The 18519-nt window shown below is 40.8% G+C and overlaps 1 protein-coding gene across 1 annotated transcript in view; it reads right to left on the bottom strand.

The window, feature by feature from the left end:
• Positions 1 to 2754: 2754 nt before the first annotated feature.
• ccdc146 (coiled-coil domain containing 146) overlaps positions 2755 to 18519 on the bottom strand; it is a gene marked incomplete at both ends in the record, with an annotated part of 32671 nt that continues 16906 nt past the window's right edge. The window contains 5 exons of the mRNA XM_080491587.1: positions 2755 to 2955; positions 5660 to 5782; positions 8567 to 8692; positions 9061 to 9198; positions 9279 to 9389. Coding sequence (XP_080347713.1) covers positions 2755 to 2955; positions 5660 to 5782; positions 8567 to 8692; positions 9061 to 9198; positions 9279 to 9389 — 699 coding nt within the window. The remainder of the gene's footprint in view (positions 2956 to 5659; positions 5783 to 8566; positions 8693 to 9060; positions 9199 to 9278; positions 9390 to 18519) is intronic.

Genomic DNA, 18519 nt, shown 5'->3' with positions numbered 1-18519 from the left:
CGCCATTGAATATAATACATAAACGTATTTCACTTTCCATTTTTAACTTCACTGAAGGCAAGAAGAGCGGTTAGATAGGCGGACACTGTCATCCGTCACTCCTGGATTTACTTCTTTTCCAAAAACTGGACACTCAAGGGCAACTGATACTAAAAGCTTCTCCCTCTTTTCTTTTGTTTGAATGTTTAATGGAAGGGCACAATGGGAAATAATCAACGGGGGTCTAATTGGAGTCTTGTACAAATCGACCTTGGAAAAAAAAAAAAAAAAAAGGTCTTTCTTAATTCATGGTCTGCGACTACAAACTGTTTACTAATGAAACACTATTTTTAGGCCCAAGGATTTAGTGGTTTAACCCTCCTCATTGGAGATAATCTTTACTCTTCTGGGGGGTTTCTTTTCTTTTCGACAATCAAAACAAGAACCTGTCAGCATGAAATACATCAACGACTCAAAACTGTTTCTTCTAAAGGGTAAAAAAAAAAAAGCGATTCTTGTTTTCTCATGTGTGTTTGGCGTCGGGGAGTAAAATGACTGAAGAGAAAGCGGAGTAGGAGGATTGCTCTATAATGTGTGTACTCAGGCAAGTGGATGCAGCTGCGGTGAGAGCGAAGTGGACGCAGGTGAGGCGGGAGAGCGAGCGACGACGCTGGAAACAAGTGAGCAGGAAAAAAAAAAAAAAGAGCAGACGGGGCAAAATGAATGAAAAGCCTGAAATATAACATTTGTTGTTTGGAAACTCACCTTGGTCCAACAAGTGGAATGTTTGAGACTTTCATCAAACTAAAAAGTTGCGCTCGTCCTCAAGTTATTAAAATCGTTGCGTTTTTAATTGTTTAATTAATAACCAGATCTCATTGAGGTCTATCAATAAATTATGTTAATTACAGTTAACCATATGTGTGGTTAGAGTGAGTTTATAGACGGAAGCGCATTGAAACATGAGCTCTGTATAGAGTTGTTTATATATATTTTTTTGTATGTTGGAAATAGATCATCAGCATCATCATTCACTCTTGATTTGATCTATTTTCCGGACCTCAACAAATCTGCTTTTACCCCCAAGCAGCCAAGCTGCTGATGTCTCAGAGAAAACATTGTGAAGATCTGGTTCAAACTACATAAAACATGTGACAATGTGGCCAAGATTTAAAAAAAAAAAAAACTGATCTAGTGGTGAGTACTCATAGTGAGAGTCTTCCTCCAGGTTCTGTTTGGGAAGCATTTCAGTGTGGAATTTACTTGTTCCCCTTGTGTTTCTCTCATATACTGAGGTTCATCAGGGCCACATGAATGTTTAGGAATACTGTTAAGGGATGAGACTTATGTCGATTTGAGCTTAAGAAGAAAAATATCTTCATAAAATAAGTTTGCTTTTTGGAAATCTTGATTGCATTTTCTACATTTCTGAGTTCAGTGTATAAGTTAATAAAAACTATATATTGTTTTTCATTAACCAGCTTTTTTTTTTCCACTATGAAATGCCAATTTTGAAGGGTAACAACTGCTAGCTCTAATAGCCAAGGTCCTAGACGCAACCAATATTGTAATAATGGCCAATAAAGTGAAAGAAATGTGACCATTTTAGATGTATTAAAGCCCATCATATTTGATTGAGGATTTCCCTGAGGGCCGGTCAAGCAGAGATAAAAGGCCACATGTGGCCCCCGGGCCTTATGATACTCAGGGCTGGTGTACTCGGTCATTGCCGATACTCGGCTGGGATCGTCTCCAGCTCCCCGCGACAGTGAGCTGGATGAAAGCGAAGATAGATGGCCGGAAGATGCATTCTTCAACAATTTTAGGAGCTTAATCCATTACCTAAATTGCAATAATTTATCAAGTACACACTTAACTTTTTATAAGCTCCAGCAAACATCAAATGAGCTCAAAGACGGAAAGGCTTCCAGTGATTTTCCTCAAAAGTTTCAAAGGCGGTCACGAGTAGCCACCTCTGAACCCTTCAGCCTAATTTAAAGCTCGAGCTCTTATTCCTTCTCTAACTTTGGCTCCCCTCTGCTGAGCTTTCTGAGTGCCATCACTCGTTCCACTTCATTTAAATTCTCCTCTCACTGTGTCATTCTCTATGCTCTTTCATTGCTGGAGCTTCCTCTGTGTATTTACATTTATCATCTCAGGCATTAAGAAGGCACTCGTGGTCTTGCACGGAGCTTAAACCCATTGCAATTTATTCAAAGATTACAAGCGTGAGGGATGAAACAACAACAAGGGCGTGCAGAAATATGTAGAAATATTCTGGCGTCCCTGAAAAATTCATTTATTTTCAGGAGAAAAGCGGGGGGGGGGGGGGGGGGGGGGGTTCTCATAATGTGCTGTTAGGTGCAAAAATGAATACAAAGCCCAGCTTGTGAACATTATGTAACAACAAATCCCCCCCCTTCCCGCTTGCTCCGTCTTCTCTTTCACTCTTCAAACATATTTAGCATCAGTTCAAGCAGAGTGTAATCAAGCCACTGCCAGTAATATTTTTTTTTTTAAACAAAATTACAACCAGATGTTGTTCACAAGTGCACACTCACATGACAACATAGCAGCAGTATGCTGGACAATGGAGGACACGAGGAGGACGGACCAAATCAATGAATGTGACTGTGTGAGTTGAGATTCTGTCTACTTCCTGGGATAAAGTGTTTCTGAAGGACACTGATGAAAACTGATGAGAGGGAGCAGGAGGAGGGAACGGGTCCAGTTCATCAGTTTGGCGTGTTGATGCACACACACACATATTGTCCTCTAGATCTCTAAGGGTTTGAGTGTGGGCTTGCGGATGTGTCTCATGTTGGCACCTGTTTGGGAGGGCTTGAAGGGGGGCTGAGCTCCGTAGGGTCTGGGCAGAGGGAGCAGGTCATTGTGGGGGATGTAGGCGTTGGGACGGGGCTCGGCCGTGGTGTACACCCCATTAGGCAACTGGTTCCACTCCTCTTCTTCAGGAAGCTGGACACACACACACACACACCACACACACACACACAGTATTAATATTTAACGAGAGTATGCATGACCTTGGACTAAATGCTTAAATTTTAATATTCTCGAGTTTTAATCAAGTAAATGGAATAATCAGGCCTGCAGTGTCTTTATTCTTTTATTTTTTTTAACACATCTCGACAAATGCAAGGGCATCAGTGAACATTGAGAGCGTGAGCTCAGGGTAACAAAGCTGATTAGAGTCTCGGCCACAATTTATCTCAACCATGTTAACATCGGGGAGGGAAATTACAGAGACGGCAAATTAGTATTAACAGTGACTCTTGTGTGCAGTGTGACATACGGAATATTAAATTATGGGCCAACCATTAACGAGAAACATTAAGGGCTCTGACGATCTTGCTTGGTGCAAAGTGCATCACAAGTGTCTTTGCCACTTTCAGACCAATCTGGATTCACATCTGGCACCTCCACTGCTCAAATAGCAAAAAACAGGCACAGAATAGTAAACATCTGTTCCCCTAAAGCTGTGTCGATTTTAAAGTGACATGTGGACAGACACACATTGTGTCCCTCTGGCAAATGAAAACCATTATGATATTGACCAATAAGGCTTTTTTCTTGGTCAGGGGTGGCTCACAGTTATGCATATCAGGAGCTTAAGTTATGTTTTTCTTTTTTTTAGCTTAGTGGCCACAAAAATATACCTAAATAAACTTTTTAAAATTTTATTTTCATTTTATTTACACACAGTCATTTTAACTGTTGGCTAAAAAGGGCTTTTAAAAAAAGCACAACTAAAATGGATAAAATGGGAAAAAATAACTAAAAGCAAAAGAAATGTGTGGAAAACTTCACAAATGCAACATCAGACACAGTTTGTCTTCATATATCAAACCTAAATATGAAAGTTTAAGACCTGTGTTGGCCTCATTTTAAAGGTTTAATGTGTTTCGCGGCTCCAGTTAAATCTGATTGAAGTGCCAAAAAGGGCTATTTTGGTCATAAAGGTTGCGGAGCCCTGCTGTGGATTGTCGGAACAAGTGAGCTTGTGTTTTAGGAATTTGTAGCTTTTTATGTTTACGCTTCATTTTGTCCACTTTTACTGGAAGATTCCAAAGCTGCAGTGGAACAAAGCAGCAATATGTTGTTGATGTAATAAAGTTTGCAGCTAGTTGAGTTCTTACTTTAACCACCTACACTTTAATTACAATCTTGTACATTTAAGAAAAAACATTGTAAGTTTGTTGGTTTGTGTAGAAAATGAGGGATTTTTCTTCATTTTTGGAGTACCGGTACCTTCCCAAAACGTCTGTGACGGGGAGATTCAGCAGCACCTCACACCTCACTCTTATTCCAAGGCCTTGCCTTTCTTCACATTTATCTGGGTGAATAATCAGTGTAAGTACTTATTTTTTCTTTATCCTTACTCCTTCCTGAGCTGAGAATGAGTCATGAGTGCACTTTTTCTCCTCTGGCAGACACAAAGTGTCGCTTCTCGCTCCGCGGTGACATTGCCAGGTAATTTAGAATTTGTGTACAGATTAAACATGCTAATTAGCAGGATTTAGATAACTGCTGGGCATATCACTGGAGCTGGGACCGAGCCAAGTTGTTCCCTTTAGTTTCAGCTTTCATTCTAAAGCTCACTGGCATTACACGGGAAAAACTTCAAGCTGACTGATCTCACAAGTTTTCGCACGCTCTGTGAAAAATATCGCAGCGATTAGTTCGTTAAAACTTTGGTTTATTATAAGCATTGCTGGAAAATTCCCGAAATGTGGCGAGCAGAGTTACTGACAAGTTGCTGGCAAAATTAATTTGATGCCCGTGTGGCTGATGGATCAATTTGTAAGCATGGCGGACCCCTGCTGAGAAGTGCGCACACGTCCTCATGACACTATAGTCCTCCTCCGTTTGACTTTCACCCCACAGCGGCATGCAAATGAACTGTGCCCAAATCTCAGTGAGGCTTCAAAGAGATGGCGATTTTCTCATGCATATCAACAGTTTATCCGCTGGCATGTGATCTGAGGAGCGCATACAAAACAAGGAATAATGGCTTTGAATGGGAGAGAAAGAATAATAAATATCCTGAACTGCCACTAAATAAACAGGGTAAAAAAAAACAAAAAAAAAAACAACAACCCTCTGTGCTCTTGAGGTTTTCAAAACGCATTTACATTTTAAGAAATTTAAAATGCACATTGAGCAAAGAGGCAAAAACTTCTGAAGATTCACACAGACATTTTGTCTTCTGCAGGGTTCTTCCTGTTTATTTTGGTTTGGGAAAGTGCTCGCGGACTATTGTGATGCCCTTCAGCAGCGTGTAAGCAGGAATAAAAATGTGAGGAAATACAGTTCAGTGTGACAACAGACAGGCAGCATACAGCTGGACCGGTTTCAGACTCAACTGATCCCAGTATTTGTGCCTTCTTTTTTTTTTTTTTGCCGCTGCGGCATGTCAACCTTTCTGCTCGTCATATCTTGTGTTTGTGCATGTGCTGGAAATGGAAGCAACTCTTATTCTGAGTCTGGATAGTTCTTGCTCACAGACGCAGCAGCCCCTTTTTGTCCCGGCAGAATCTTAATCGATTCCTGCTTCTGCTCCGTGTGCCAGCTGCACTTCTTTGCTTTGTCACTGTGTCTCCTTCTCTTGCCCCTCGGTGCTTTAATCAATTTCTGACCAGTGATCTGTGTGTTTCTTTACCCTCGTTCTCTTCTCTTTGTCCCTCTGCCTCCTCCTCTTGTCCCGGAGCGTCCTCCTCCACTCCTCTTCTATCTCAGGGTATAGCGGCAGGCCCTCCTCCAGTCCCCGCTGGCACCTGTCCATCTGGAAACACACGAGCAGCACAAGACACAATCACTTTGTATTCCTTTCACAGCCTCCGCGCCGCACTCTTCTGGCTCCATTGACTTCCAGCTACACCCCCGAAACAGATGGTTTTATTAGTGTCAGAATTTGGGCAAAGTTCTGCCTCTTGCACTTTCATTTTGTGGCTGTGTCTGCGGCGAGCTGCGGGCGTACATCAGCTGCAGGGATTCTTCAGGTTATTAACAGGAAAACGTCTTGGAATATTTAGGAGGCGTGCGGGAAATCAACTCTTTCTTTTTTTGGGGGCATTTAATCTTTTTATGTTTAATTTTTTTCTGGAGACAAAAAGCTGTTGGACTCCGTGTTCAAACCATGGCCAGACTATTCGATCGTGATTCAACTCACAAAACCCAAGATGAAGGAAACATTGCGCAGCAACAATAATACACTATTTATTAGTAATTCAACAACTGTAATTTCTACAGTGTAAATGTAGGTAAGAGTAAAGTAACTCTAATGCCTGCTCCCATCATTCTTAGGGGTAATAACATAGTCTGTTAGAATTACCCAGCATACCACTTTTAAACAGGATATTAGTTCTAAGTTTACAATGGATGCATATAAAATCAGAGCAGCAACCAGAGCACCAATACATTTATGGATGGTGTGAAACCAGAAAGACAGGAGATTATTAAACTGTATCTGAAACTGTAATGTAGAAACATAACCAACATTTGATCCTATGTGTTTAAGATTACGATTTTTTTCAAGAAAATAATTCACGTCACAGAAATACAAGTTATCTTCTGACATTAAAAGAAGTTAAAGATGTTAAAGTTGCTCGACCAGAAACAATCTTTAAAATATACGTCACATCAATGGAATCACTTCCACACAAAGAATAAACCAATACATCAAAACAAGTCCATTACCACTCATTTCTACTCATTTCCAAACCGCAGTTGCCTAAATCATTCACACCAAAGTCAATATGTTTACAAACAAACCTGAGTTTGTAGCCATCAAACTGCGTATTTGTGTTTTGCTAACTGACGTCACCTTCGGAAACCTGCCCCAAGGGTTTCTAGGATATCAAAAATGGCGTTGCGGCAGCTCCATCGAAAACATAAACATTTGACAGATTTGACAGAAAATTCAGACTTTCTCAAAGAAAGAGAATTCAAGCCAAGAGAATAATCTGAAGTGATGTGAAACTGATACTTGAGAGATCTTGAGATCCCGTGTACAAACGGGATCTTGCTTCAGGAATTTTCAGGTGTTTCTGTGACTCTATAATGTCAACAAACCCGGGTATCTTTTGAGAAATATAAATACTGAAAATACATGTTTGTCTCAGAACAATGACACATTTCCTTCAGTAAGGTATTGACAATGTATACGAGGTTTACATTAACAACTAAAACTGAGTCCCAAATTATTCAATTTATTTCCATGTGGATTCTGAGTAACTTTAAAAGAATTCAAAAAGTGATGGACTTACCGTTGATGTAGCTTTCAAGTGTGTTTTGAATAGAAGCAAAACATTTGAATACTCAATATTTACTCTTGGTTGCTCTAGTTATAGAATTTAGTAGTTCGGCACTTTTTTAAAAGATCAACACGTATCAATACCTTTCTAAACAAATGACTTTTTTAACCGAAATGTGGCAGCGTAACATTTTTTTCACCCTAAATCTGAAGACATTGATCAATTGGAAATGTCAAATATTCTATATTAGGTTCAGTATTTTTCCTTTTTCTTAGTTTTTTTAGTTTGTAAAATGTAAAAACTGAAAAATGTTATTAGATTAAGAGGGTGTTCTCGTTTTGCATTTTAAGGTGCTCTCATTTGTCCTCATTTGGATGTTGACAGCACTTCACAGCGCTTTGTCATTTTGTGGGTGGGACAGAAGAAATGCTGCTTCAAGTCTCTCTCTGGAAATCCATTTGGGCATTTATTGCATATCCCTTAATGCTCAAACGGCTCGCTATAAACCTCCGACGTCTGCTCCTTCTGTTTGTGAGAGCTGCTCACGAGGCAGCCGCTCGGTGATAAGTCACACCACGAAGTATTCCAGTATTTTGCTTCATGAATTCAGAAAAGCCCCCCGAAGGGGCAAAACAGGACATTTGGACATGCTCGCATTACTGCAACTCAGAACTGGGAAAGATATCAACATTGCCATCACCTGTATCAACCAAAACATGCTTGTAAAGTCACTACTGTTAATATATGTCCATGACGAGGAATGAAATTGCAACTCAATGTGACGTTCAGGTTACCAATTTGCATAAAATAACATAAATTGTGTCGACACATTCTGTAAAAAAATAATACAAAAAATAATAATAATTGCCAGCTTTCTGCATTGGAAGCACAGCTACTAAATATTAATCTCGACTCGCCAATAATTTCACTTAATGTGCGGCCGTCAATTCATTTCGTCTTCTTGGCACTTACTTGTTTTTCACGGGCATCATTTTATTCTGTACAAACCCCTGGGAGTCATTTTTCATTTTTTGAAAATTTATGACTGAATATCATTTTGTCTCCGTGTTTACTTCAATTTGTTCAACTGTGCAAATAAGTTAAGTAAATGGGTTTGAGGTGAATGATGCGATACAGGAATTATTAAAAAAAAAAATGATTTTTTTTTTTTTGGGGTGGGGGTGGCACTTATTGCTTTCTTGGATCATGTTCAATGAAGAGTGACAAAAATAATGGGTGCGACGGTGGGAGACCGGAGGGGACTCGGCGACTGAGAACATTGTTGAAGGTGAATAATCTGGGACACGTCTGACCTGGAGCTCTTTCTCTTTGATCTGCTGCTGTTGAGACAAAGCGACGGCCTGCTTCATGGAAAGTTCTGCCGACACGGCCATCAGACGCTGGTTGATGTTGATTATGTTGGTTTGGCAGTCATTCAGCTGAAACACACACACACACAGATTATTAAGTGACTCTCGAACAACACAGTAACACATTCTGCACGCATGGTTTTGGTTCTATCCTCCTCTCTATGTGCTGGGATGAAGTCATCAAGGCAGCACCAATCAACATCATTCAAAAACATCCGCTATATTGATCTTCCCACAGTATACTTGTACTACTCTGAGTGGACCTTCAAGCTTAAAGTACAAACAAAAATGGAATATTCAGTGAACTCCCAACTCGCATCTGCCTTTTGAACAAAGTGATGGATTCTGTTGCGTTGCAGTGACTGAGTCTATAATATATTATCTAATATTTTGAAGAGTGAGTCCTTTCATTTTATATACGAGAGACTCTTGTGTACCTTTTTTGCCAGTGAGAGTCTGTCCTCTCCCAAATTCTCGGCCTGCTCGCTGAGTGTGTTTGAGAGCCGGGTCACCTGGTCCACCAGGAGCTCTCTTTCCAGCAGCTGCCTCTCTCGCTCAGCAATATTCACTTCAAGCTACAGAAGCACAAACACACACGCGGTGGTTTTGATTTGCGGTACAGAATCTGTAATAAAACAGCTTGTTCACGGTTTACCTGCTCGATTTTCTTGACCAGTTCTGCAGACGATGGGTCTTTGCCTTTTAGCTCTTTGAAATCGACTGTTCGATTCAGACCTTTGACCGTCTTGTCTCTGGCTTCTGACAACTTGGGGACAAAGAAAATTCAAGAGTTGATGAATTAGAAGGAAAATGCTGGGAGAAGGCACACTCTTGACACCCAGATTTGTCCGTCATCTCCAACCCACACGTCAATACTACTGCATATGCAGGCCGAACAGCACGGATTAAGACATTTTTAATGACATCTAGTGAGGAAAACTACAATTTATAAAAGGAAATTGGGCTTCATTAAATAAATAAATAACAGAAAATAATAAAGCAAAAATATAGACCCATCTTTTGCCTGTCTGTGATTTGAGTGTCTTGTCCTCCAGGCTTTTGAGATATGTATTGCTCTGGGCTTAAAAAAAAAAAAAAGACCTTTCTTAGCTAAATGTAGTTTTGAGATGGGAGCTTCTTCCCGCTAGGTGACAAGTCACTGGCAAAGTGTGATAAGAGAGAGCAAAATTTAAAGAGCCACTGGATCCCCGTGGGGGGGACGGAGCTTTTTTAGATTCTGACATCCCTCAAGACAGTAGGAACAGAAGAGGGAGGCGAGGATACACAGAAAAGCACAAAGAAGATGAGTCACTCGACGGGAAGGAAACAGAGAGCAGGCAGAACGACGAGGGAAGATATTCAAATCAGGTGTGGCGACACGGCAGGCTTTTTATATTCACGCCTTTAGCTGACACTCTTATCCCGAAACAACTGCAATTAGTGAGTGGAAACGGGGGTCAGAGGTTTGCTCGAGTAAAACAGTGCAGCGTGACTTACTGATCAAGTGTTTCGATGAACAGAGAGCAGATTAACATATTAAACATCAATTATAGGAACGTCGTGTACGTCGTGTCTGACCTCTCGTGACCCCGTCTTTTGGTGAGAGGGTCCCTATTTGGTTTGTCACAATGACACACACACAGTAGCAGTGCACAGGCATTAGACAAGCCTCCAAGTGGATTAGTGAAAATATGTCACTAATGAAGTGACTGAAATGTACCATGAAATACGGCTTCATGGATAGAATGGATAGATTAAAATGTTGGATAGATCATCAAAATACAATCATATATATTCAGAAGTAACTGCATGAGTGGGGGAAAAAGTGTTGCTGGTGCTGTACGCAGGCCCATGTTACTATGATAGGACGCAATGAGACAGTGTGGTCTGAATAAAATAAGCAATTTGACCAAATATCTCAATAATCCTTCAATCAGGTCAGAACAGCTGGGGAAGCTTTTTTTCTGTAACATATTATGGAAGAAAATGAATAATGGTTTGTGCAAGGCATTTTGTATTTTTCACTTTAAAATTACTTTAATAGTACAGAAACCACAGAGCTATTACAACTGAAATCTGACTAAGCCACCTCACGATTACCTCTAAGACTACTCATTTGTAGGTTGTTGGCAATTGGCTCAGCAATGTGAGTGAGTCAAATGTTGCAGTCGCTGATGCGTCTCATCAAACACCATTCATGAACTCAATGTTTTACTATCATTGTCATATTTTGTGAAGAACACTGGGATGAATTGAAGCACAAACAAAACTCCTCTAGCTTGTTGGGCTCTTGCCAGGCAGAAGCGTCAAAATTGTATTAGCGACCTTAAAAACAACCCAATCAGTCACATTAAATCCACAGACAGCTGAAATGAAGGACATTGATGAGCTCTTTTTCATGACACCCAGCACTGGGTGGGGAAAGAATACAGCGAAAGAACGTTTGTTGTGTTAGAAGGAGGGTTAAAGTTGTCAAACAAAGCAGGCTGCTGAATCGAGATGCACCAGGTCAGTCTAATCCAGGGGAAAAACATTCAAATGTCTAGATTATGAGAAAAAAGATAAATTAGGAGTCGAATGCCCTCCTAACCTCAGTGGGCACTGCAGATAAAAAGGAGCAATTAAAGGAGCCACACTACCTCACTTGGACGTTAATTCAAATGCCCAATGGCCCCATTACAGCAAAAATAAAGGTGGTCTATATATAAAAATTTATACCGAGCCAAGATGATCAAGGAGCCGCGACGGGGACAATAAAAAGACTTAAAATATTAGATGACAATGAAAAGACAAAACACAAGAAGACAAGAGAAAATATTAATAGATGCCGAGGGAGATCAGAGAGGGAGATAAACACAAGAGAAGAAGAATGGACTGTGCAGACAGAAAGGAGAAAAAGGAGGCGATGGGATGAGATGGGGGAAAAAAAAACTGCAGAAAAATGTTGTACTCAGGCGGTCTGACCTGTGGTGACCTGGCTTATGAAACAACAGCTTTTCTCCATTCAACCATACAATACAGGTGTGTGTGTGTGTGTGTGTGTGTGTGTGTGTGTGTGTGTGTGTGTGTGTGTGTGTGTGTGTGTGTGTGTGTGTGTGTGTGTGTGTGTGTGTGTGTGTGTGTGTGTGTGTGTGTGTGTGTGTGCGTGCGCACATGCACCAGTGTATGTTGACGTGTGCGTTTCTGATGCGAGAGAAGGAAGACGGCGTGGAGCAAAGTTGATGGTTCCCATTTTCACCTTCCAACCTGCTTGGGATTAATGAAGCTTCTATCACACACACAGGCAGCCGGTCTGATGGAAACAGACTCGGGTGACGCTAAGAAAGCTATTTTTCCTTCCCAGTCGTGTGACTTAGGTTCACAACTTCGAGGTAAAGATGTCATGTGATTAACAAAAGTGTTTGGTGAAGCTGCAGAGGCCAAAGGAAAAGTGATGAGACATGAAATACTGACGGTTAGTGGATGATGAAGTGAAAATCTGATAGAAATGCGAGTGGAGGAAATGTGCACAGAGGGGCTGATAAAAGAGTGACAGACAGGGGAAGATAAAGTGATAAAAGACAGCGCAAAGCGATAGAATATGAACCAGACAAGAGGAACTGAATTAGAGAGATGAGAAATGCAGCGAGACGGGAACTGGGGGCTGACCGGCAGTTACTGGGGTTATCTGCAGAGAGAATATGACTTTACCAACAAAAGCTTGTTTATGATGACCGCAACAAAATTTATGATTAAGTCACTTTAAATGCAAAAAACCTTTCTGTAGGTCATTATGTAAATGCATACCAACAAATAGTGTGGACACCATAAATCAAAATGTACTAGTAAAGTGGTTTTCGACATGGAAATCAAACAGAAACTTCATCTGAGGTTGTCGAAAAACAAATTTTCTCATGACAACACATTGTACAACCTGGAGCAGTCCTGGAGAACGTTTTCGAATGAGAGAAGCCTTTCATTACTTAGAACAACGGGGTTAACACGTATACACTTACTTCTGACTTGGGACCTTCATTCTCCCTGTACTTAACAAGGAATAGTGGTGAAAGGTTTGGTTGAACGTCTGAATTTAATTATTTTAGAATTCAAATAGACAATATTCAACCTGGAAGACTGTACTGAATCAACTCATGTCTGTTTGCATCTTATTCATATAATCTCTCTCCAGTTTGCATTAGGGTTCTGGATAGGAGGTACAGCTGACGGATCCATCACAGGGTTTACAGACTGAGCCATGCGATCACTATCGTCAATATTCTGAAGGAGTGGATTGAAACTTGAAGAACTTCCTATTGGGAATATTAGCATGTGATAACCACAAAAAACTTCCAACATTCTAAAAAAAATTAAAAATCGAATTAAATGCTACCGCAGTGATTGATGTAATTTAATAATTTTTTTCCAAAATGATGCAAAGACATCTTTGTGAAGACAACATGCAAGGTTGAAGCCAAATACTCCAGCCCACATGGGCTGTTCCACTTTTATGTGGTCCCATTTTGTGAAATGCAAAGACTAGCAGTTAATAAAAGTTCACAGCAACACCATCCCTCCTTATAATGAACAGATAATGCATCGACTGGTAACTTGCTTCTCTCTCTAGAGGACACTGAAACTAAATGTCATGTTGGTTTTTTTTAACCAAACTCGCACATGAAAACAAACACTAATGACATACAGTATAGAAAGATATATCGTTGTAATTAAACTCAGACTGCTGCCTAATAAATGACGCCTGAATATATATGAAATCATTTGACTCCCTTGGCAATGTTTTCATTTGATTCCAAAGATTTTAATCATGACAGGCTGCCTCAGTCGTCACAATCCCAACGGACACGAGTGTCTGCCCAGTCCTCACTCCTGAATCTGATTGATCTGTGTTGCAGCCTCACACGCCACTACCCTCAGTCACTTAAACACTGCATGATGGATAGCACGCGGTGTGTCTGTGTCACCCTCCCTCTCCTCCTGCCTGTCGTCAATCAATCTTTTTTTTCCTCTCTGTGTTGTCCTCGCTTGTAGCGTCTTTTTTTTTATATTCACATTCTCTTCCCTGTGTTCATATACACCGACATATGTCTCTCTCTCTTTGCATTCATCTGTCTCTGTGTCAGCGTCTCTGTTCTGCCTCTGTGTTTTCTTCATCTGACAGTCAAACATAACAGCCACTTTCTTGGCTCATGAAGGCTGTACGAACATTTGTAAGGCTTGATAGAAAACAATGCAGGCCACAATTTGCATATCATTTCCATAACTTCTGCTTAGTTAGGAGCAAATGTGATGACTGAAAAAGCCACATGATAGATGGTGCCACATGCCTAATACTGTAATCATAAAAATAAATAATGACCTTATTTATACCACACAGCAAAATTAGGTTACCACAAGCTTCATAATTAATATAGATAAAAGACAATGGGACAGATCAGTGCAGTAGAAAGGTCAGTTAAGTACAACAGCAGTGAAATTATAATCATAATAAGGTTATGTAAGGTTAATTAGCAGAACATGCACGAAAAGGAGCTCAACCGAAGCATTCATAAGCACGAAATGAGATATTGTAATTATATATGAATATAGACAAAGAGACCACTAATATTTATCAGACTTAATGTTGGTCTGGAGAAAAGATATGTCAACAAACACAGCAATAACAATAAAGAATAATATTAATTAAAAAACCCAAAGCCTAGCTATCACAACCGCCATGTTGGATAAGGAAGCCAGAAGTAAATAATTAAAAGTTAAGGCATGACCTCAGGACACGCGCTGTGTGTATATTCTGAGGAAAGATTGGAAAGATGATAGGCTACTGACCCTGCGGGCTTGAATTCCTCAGGCAAATCATTCCACAGCCTTGAAGCGTCTGACAACAAAAGCCCTCACTTTTATGAAATCTAACCAGCATCCAGAAATAGATATAGGAAGGCATACAGTGGGGCAGAGGAGCTCCGGCTGGAAGAAGATTCCACAAGACACAAATACAAAACTTGAAACAAAAAGCCACGGTTGAGCGAAATGTCTTAAAATGAATTGGATGGACTAAAACAATTGTATAGTCGAAATGCATTTTCGCTCAGTTTTTATAGATATTACTGCATACAAACTACGAAGAAATTCCCCAAACAAAAAAAAATCATGCAAGAAAAAAAAAATTTTTAGGCGGACGGCTACAACAGTCAACCCTGACAGGCCAAGCGGCCCTCCATAATCTCAAATACTTCACTTTGCTGTTCAGCGAAAGCACATCTGCCAGCAAGGTGGATGACCCAGTCAGTATAAATACGAGTACAGCCAGATCAGCTTTTAGCTTTTGGAAACCTCCACATTTTCCTCTCCTCTGGTCTCTCTCACGTTGTGTATGCAGGACGGAAGGAGACGCTGGGTGCAGGCCGACTCGGTGACCTCTAGCGGGACGCGTCTGTGAATGTGAATGGGAGATCCTCCAGTGTACACAGAAACCAGCGGCCACATAAATATCAACTGGGTTTGTGAGCATATTTACCAGACTGCACACTCACAAAGTTTCACAAACTTTTGACTTTGACTTTAGAATGCGACCTTTTTTCCTCACAACAAAAATGACTTTGCAGTGGCTCCTTCCTCCAAGTTCCCAGGGCAATAATCTCTCGCCCTGCCTCCTCACCATGCAGTAAGTAGATTACTGTTTGGTTGGCGGGGGGGGGTATCCGTCAACGGACTGCTGCACTTCTGTAAAGGCTTGACTCGTACTTTTTGCATGTATCTTCTTTATTTTAATCTCTGCAACCAGGTTTTTCATTCATTCTTTTATATTTATGGGAAACAACTTTTATTATGTTATTTATATATTTGTTTGAATAGCTAAGAATACTATCCTTAAAGACCGCTTTCTTACTGATAGTCCTAAAGCAGATGGCACAGTTGGAAGGCTGTAACACTGTAAAGACTCCAGTTGGTCCACATCCCAACTGAAGAGCTGCTAGAATCTGAATATTCTTCGGTAGGTATTTAGCCTGCGCTCTCTGGGAGTCTGATTTAAGAGCCAAGCTGTCAATGGATTTTTCAGGGGTGGTTAAGTGGAGCGTCATATATCATACAAAAGCTTTGTGGTCAGCCGTCTTGCCTTTATGTGCCTGCTTTGCTTGTCTCTTCAGTGTCTGACTTCAGTTAAACCGACACACACAAAGTCAAAGAAACAATCTGCACTGGGTTTCCCCTGGTAATGAGGTCCAGACAGGTCAGACACAGATTTAAGAGAGGGACAGACAAACACGATGACTCACCACCGTAGGGACCGCATACTCAGTCATCAGCCCCGCCCTCCCATTAATCTCACATCACGAATGCCTGTGTGTGTCCCGATGTTTGTGATTGTGCTTTAGTCACTAGATGGCTGTTCATCGCTGCTCAGATGTCACCAGTGCAGCACGGATCTCGGCGTGTGCACTGATGCACGCGCACCTGAGTGCATCCGCGACGTTGATGTGCCAGCAACTCATAAACAAGCAGTAAATTCCGAATTCGACACCAACCCCTGTTTATTTTGCAGCAATTAAAATTCCTCAGAGCAAATGAAAGCCTCGCAGTATATTGAACTTCAATAGTCCCACAGATGGCCCAATCTATCTTTGTCAAAATTTTCCATCGGGGGGGGGGGGGGGGGGGTCTGTCTGCAATGAACAGATAAACTGGTCACAGATGAATACAAATACACAATATATTTGATAAATCAACAGCGAGGAATGGAGATTGAATTCACAAAGAGAATTCACAGGGAGAATGAATTGAGCTGGCAATACGCCGGCAAAAGGAAAGACCTCAGTGATTCACTTTGTGTACCCGGGGGAGCCAGACGGCTGCACGAGGAAAAACCGTGATTTAGAAAATGATTTGCTATTTACACACAGAGCAGAGGGAGAAATACTGAATGACTGGAGGACTGAATGGATGGAGAGATGAACAAACAGATGGCGTGATATACGAGTCAGGGATGTAACGGTTGTTTTGTAAAAGGTTTCAGGAATTAGATCCAAACAAGACTGCGAGTCCCCGGCCATGCTGGCCGGCTGCTCTGTGAGATTGTGCTTGGGAAAAACAAAAGTTCAGGTGGGCTGCTAAAAAGAACATTATTCATGTTTTTGGAGAAATACGATATTTGGACTTCTAACTGAAAAATTAAATGTTTTTATAAGATGTTTTCAAGTTTCATTCTGCGTGTACCACCTGGAAGAATTATGGGCTTTACACTATCACAATTATGACCAACCTGAACATGCAGTAGCTATGGCCATTGACCAAATTCACAATCTACAAAGCATTATAACACAGACAAGACATTTCAGCTCATCCCACCAAGGTACACTGCCTCTTTATCGCTAGGAAATACAGCAAGGTAGAATTTTAGGTGTAACATCAGTTTTTAGGAAGCTTACAAAACAATAACTGGTCCGCTTCTTCTAAAACTATTCTTAATTAGGTTAGGCCAGATGTCCAACATAAAGCACTAACTGAATGGCTGTACATTATTTTCGTTGAATCAGAATGCATGCATTTCATAATTTCCACTTTAAAATCCATTTAGTTGAGGAATATTGAGGTAATAGTCGCAATTGATTTTGCCTTCAAATGCAGTAAAATGATCTTTATCGAAGGAGCAAAGCAAAGACAGCAGATGAGACCACAAGTGGCCAAAACATGACAGATTTAGAAGTGTCATATCTTGCAGTGATTGATGTACATGATGGAAAGTTTCCTGCTGCTGGTTTAACTCTTGTGAACCACTCTTTAACACGTGTTAAAAGTGAATTCTTAACATGCAAAATTCCCACAATAGTGCAACATGCATTTCATTGCATTTAGGCATAACTCTGCCTTTGTTTAGAGTTCTTGGTCTCATATTAAAGTAGCATAGCAATCCTTCAAGCAAAGCCACAAACACAGATAACAGAAGTAAGACATGGGGGAGAAAACTCTTCGTATCTACAGCAAACATCTGTAAAACGCTGGGCAAAAAGGGAGGAAGTAATAGAAACAGGTGGGAGTTCAGAAAGAAAAATAGACACATAAAGTTACTTTAATGCCTCAAGAGAAAAATGAAAAGGAGATTTGGACAAAAGGGGGAGCGAGAAAAGGAACGGCTGTTGAGCAAAACAATAGAATATATGAGTGAAGGAAAAAAGATGGCTCCAACAGGGCCTGTTGTAGCAAGTGATAAACAGCAGAAGGAGTCAACAGATGGAGGAAAGAAAAAGGGGGAGTTTTTCAAAAGAGCAGCACATGGTGAAAGCCTGTTCCAAGGCTGCGTTCATCCAAAAAGAGCACAAGACTCAGATAAGAGACGTCTGGTCCAGCAGCAAGTCGAAAGCAGTCACTCTGATCCACAGCAGCAACACACCCAATCCCACGACGCAGCCACTGGCAGGAAAGACTCAGCGTGAATCTGTGTGTGTTTGTGTGCTGCACTGGAGCCTCTCTGTGTGTGTCTGTCACTCTCACTGCGTTGCAAAGTTGTTTCAATATGTTAGTTATTTATTCATGTGTATGTGTATGTGTATGTGTGTGTGTGTGTGTGTGTGTGTGTGTGTGTGTGTGTGTGTGTGTGTGTGTGTGTGTGTGTGTGTGTGTGTGTAACTTGTGGTGCAATGTGCGTTTATTTTGGTTTGTCCCTGCTGAGTCGAGTCTTACTGCAGATCTGCCCGTGTTGTGAGTTTAGTTTTTGTCTCCGCTCAGCCTTAGGAGAACGTCTGACTACTCTGAAAGCAATGTAATAGGCTGTTTTCAATTGACTGATCACAGACGGCTGGGAGAAAAACAAACAGAGAAACACACATTCCTTGTCTTTACAAATTTTGCAGTAATTTTACCCTCAGTCTGAAGACTTTGATGACCTTTCCTCAAATGTACAACTGAAA

The sequence above is a fragment of the Lipophrys pholis genome (assembly GCF_963383615.2).
Source record: "Lipophrys pholis genome assembly, chromosome: 22".
NCBI classification, from domain to species: domain Eukaryota; kingdom Metazoa; phylum Chordata; class Actinopteri; order Blenniiformes; family Blenniidae; genus Lipophrys; species Lipophrys pholis.
This window is presented reverse-complemented; position numbering and strand designations above follow the sequence as displayed.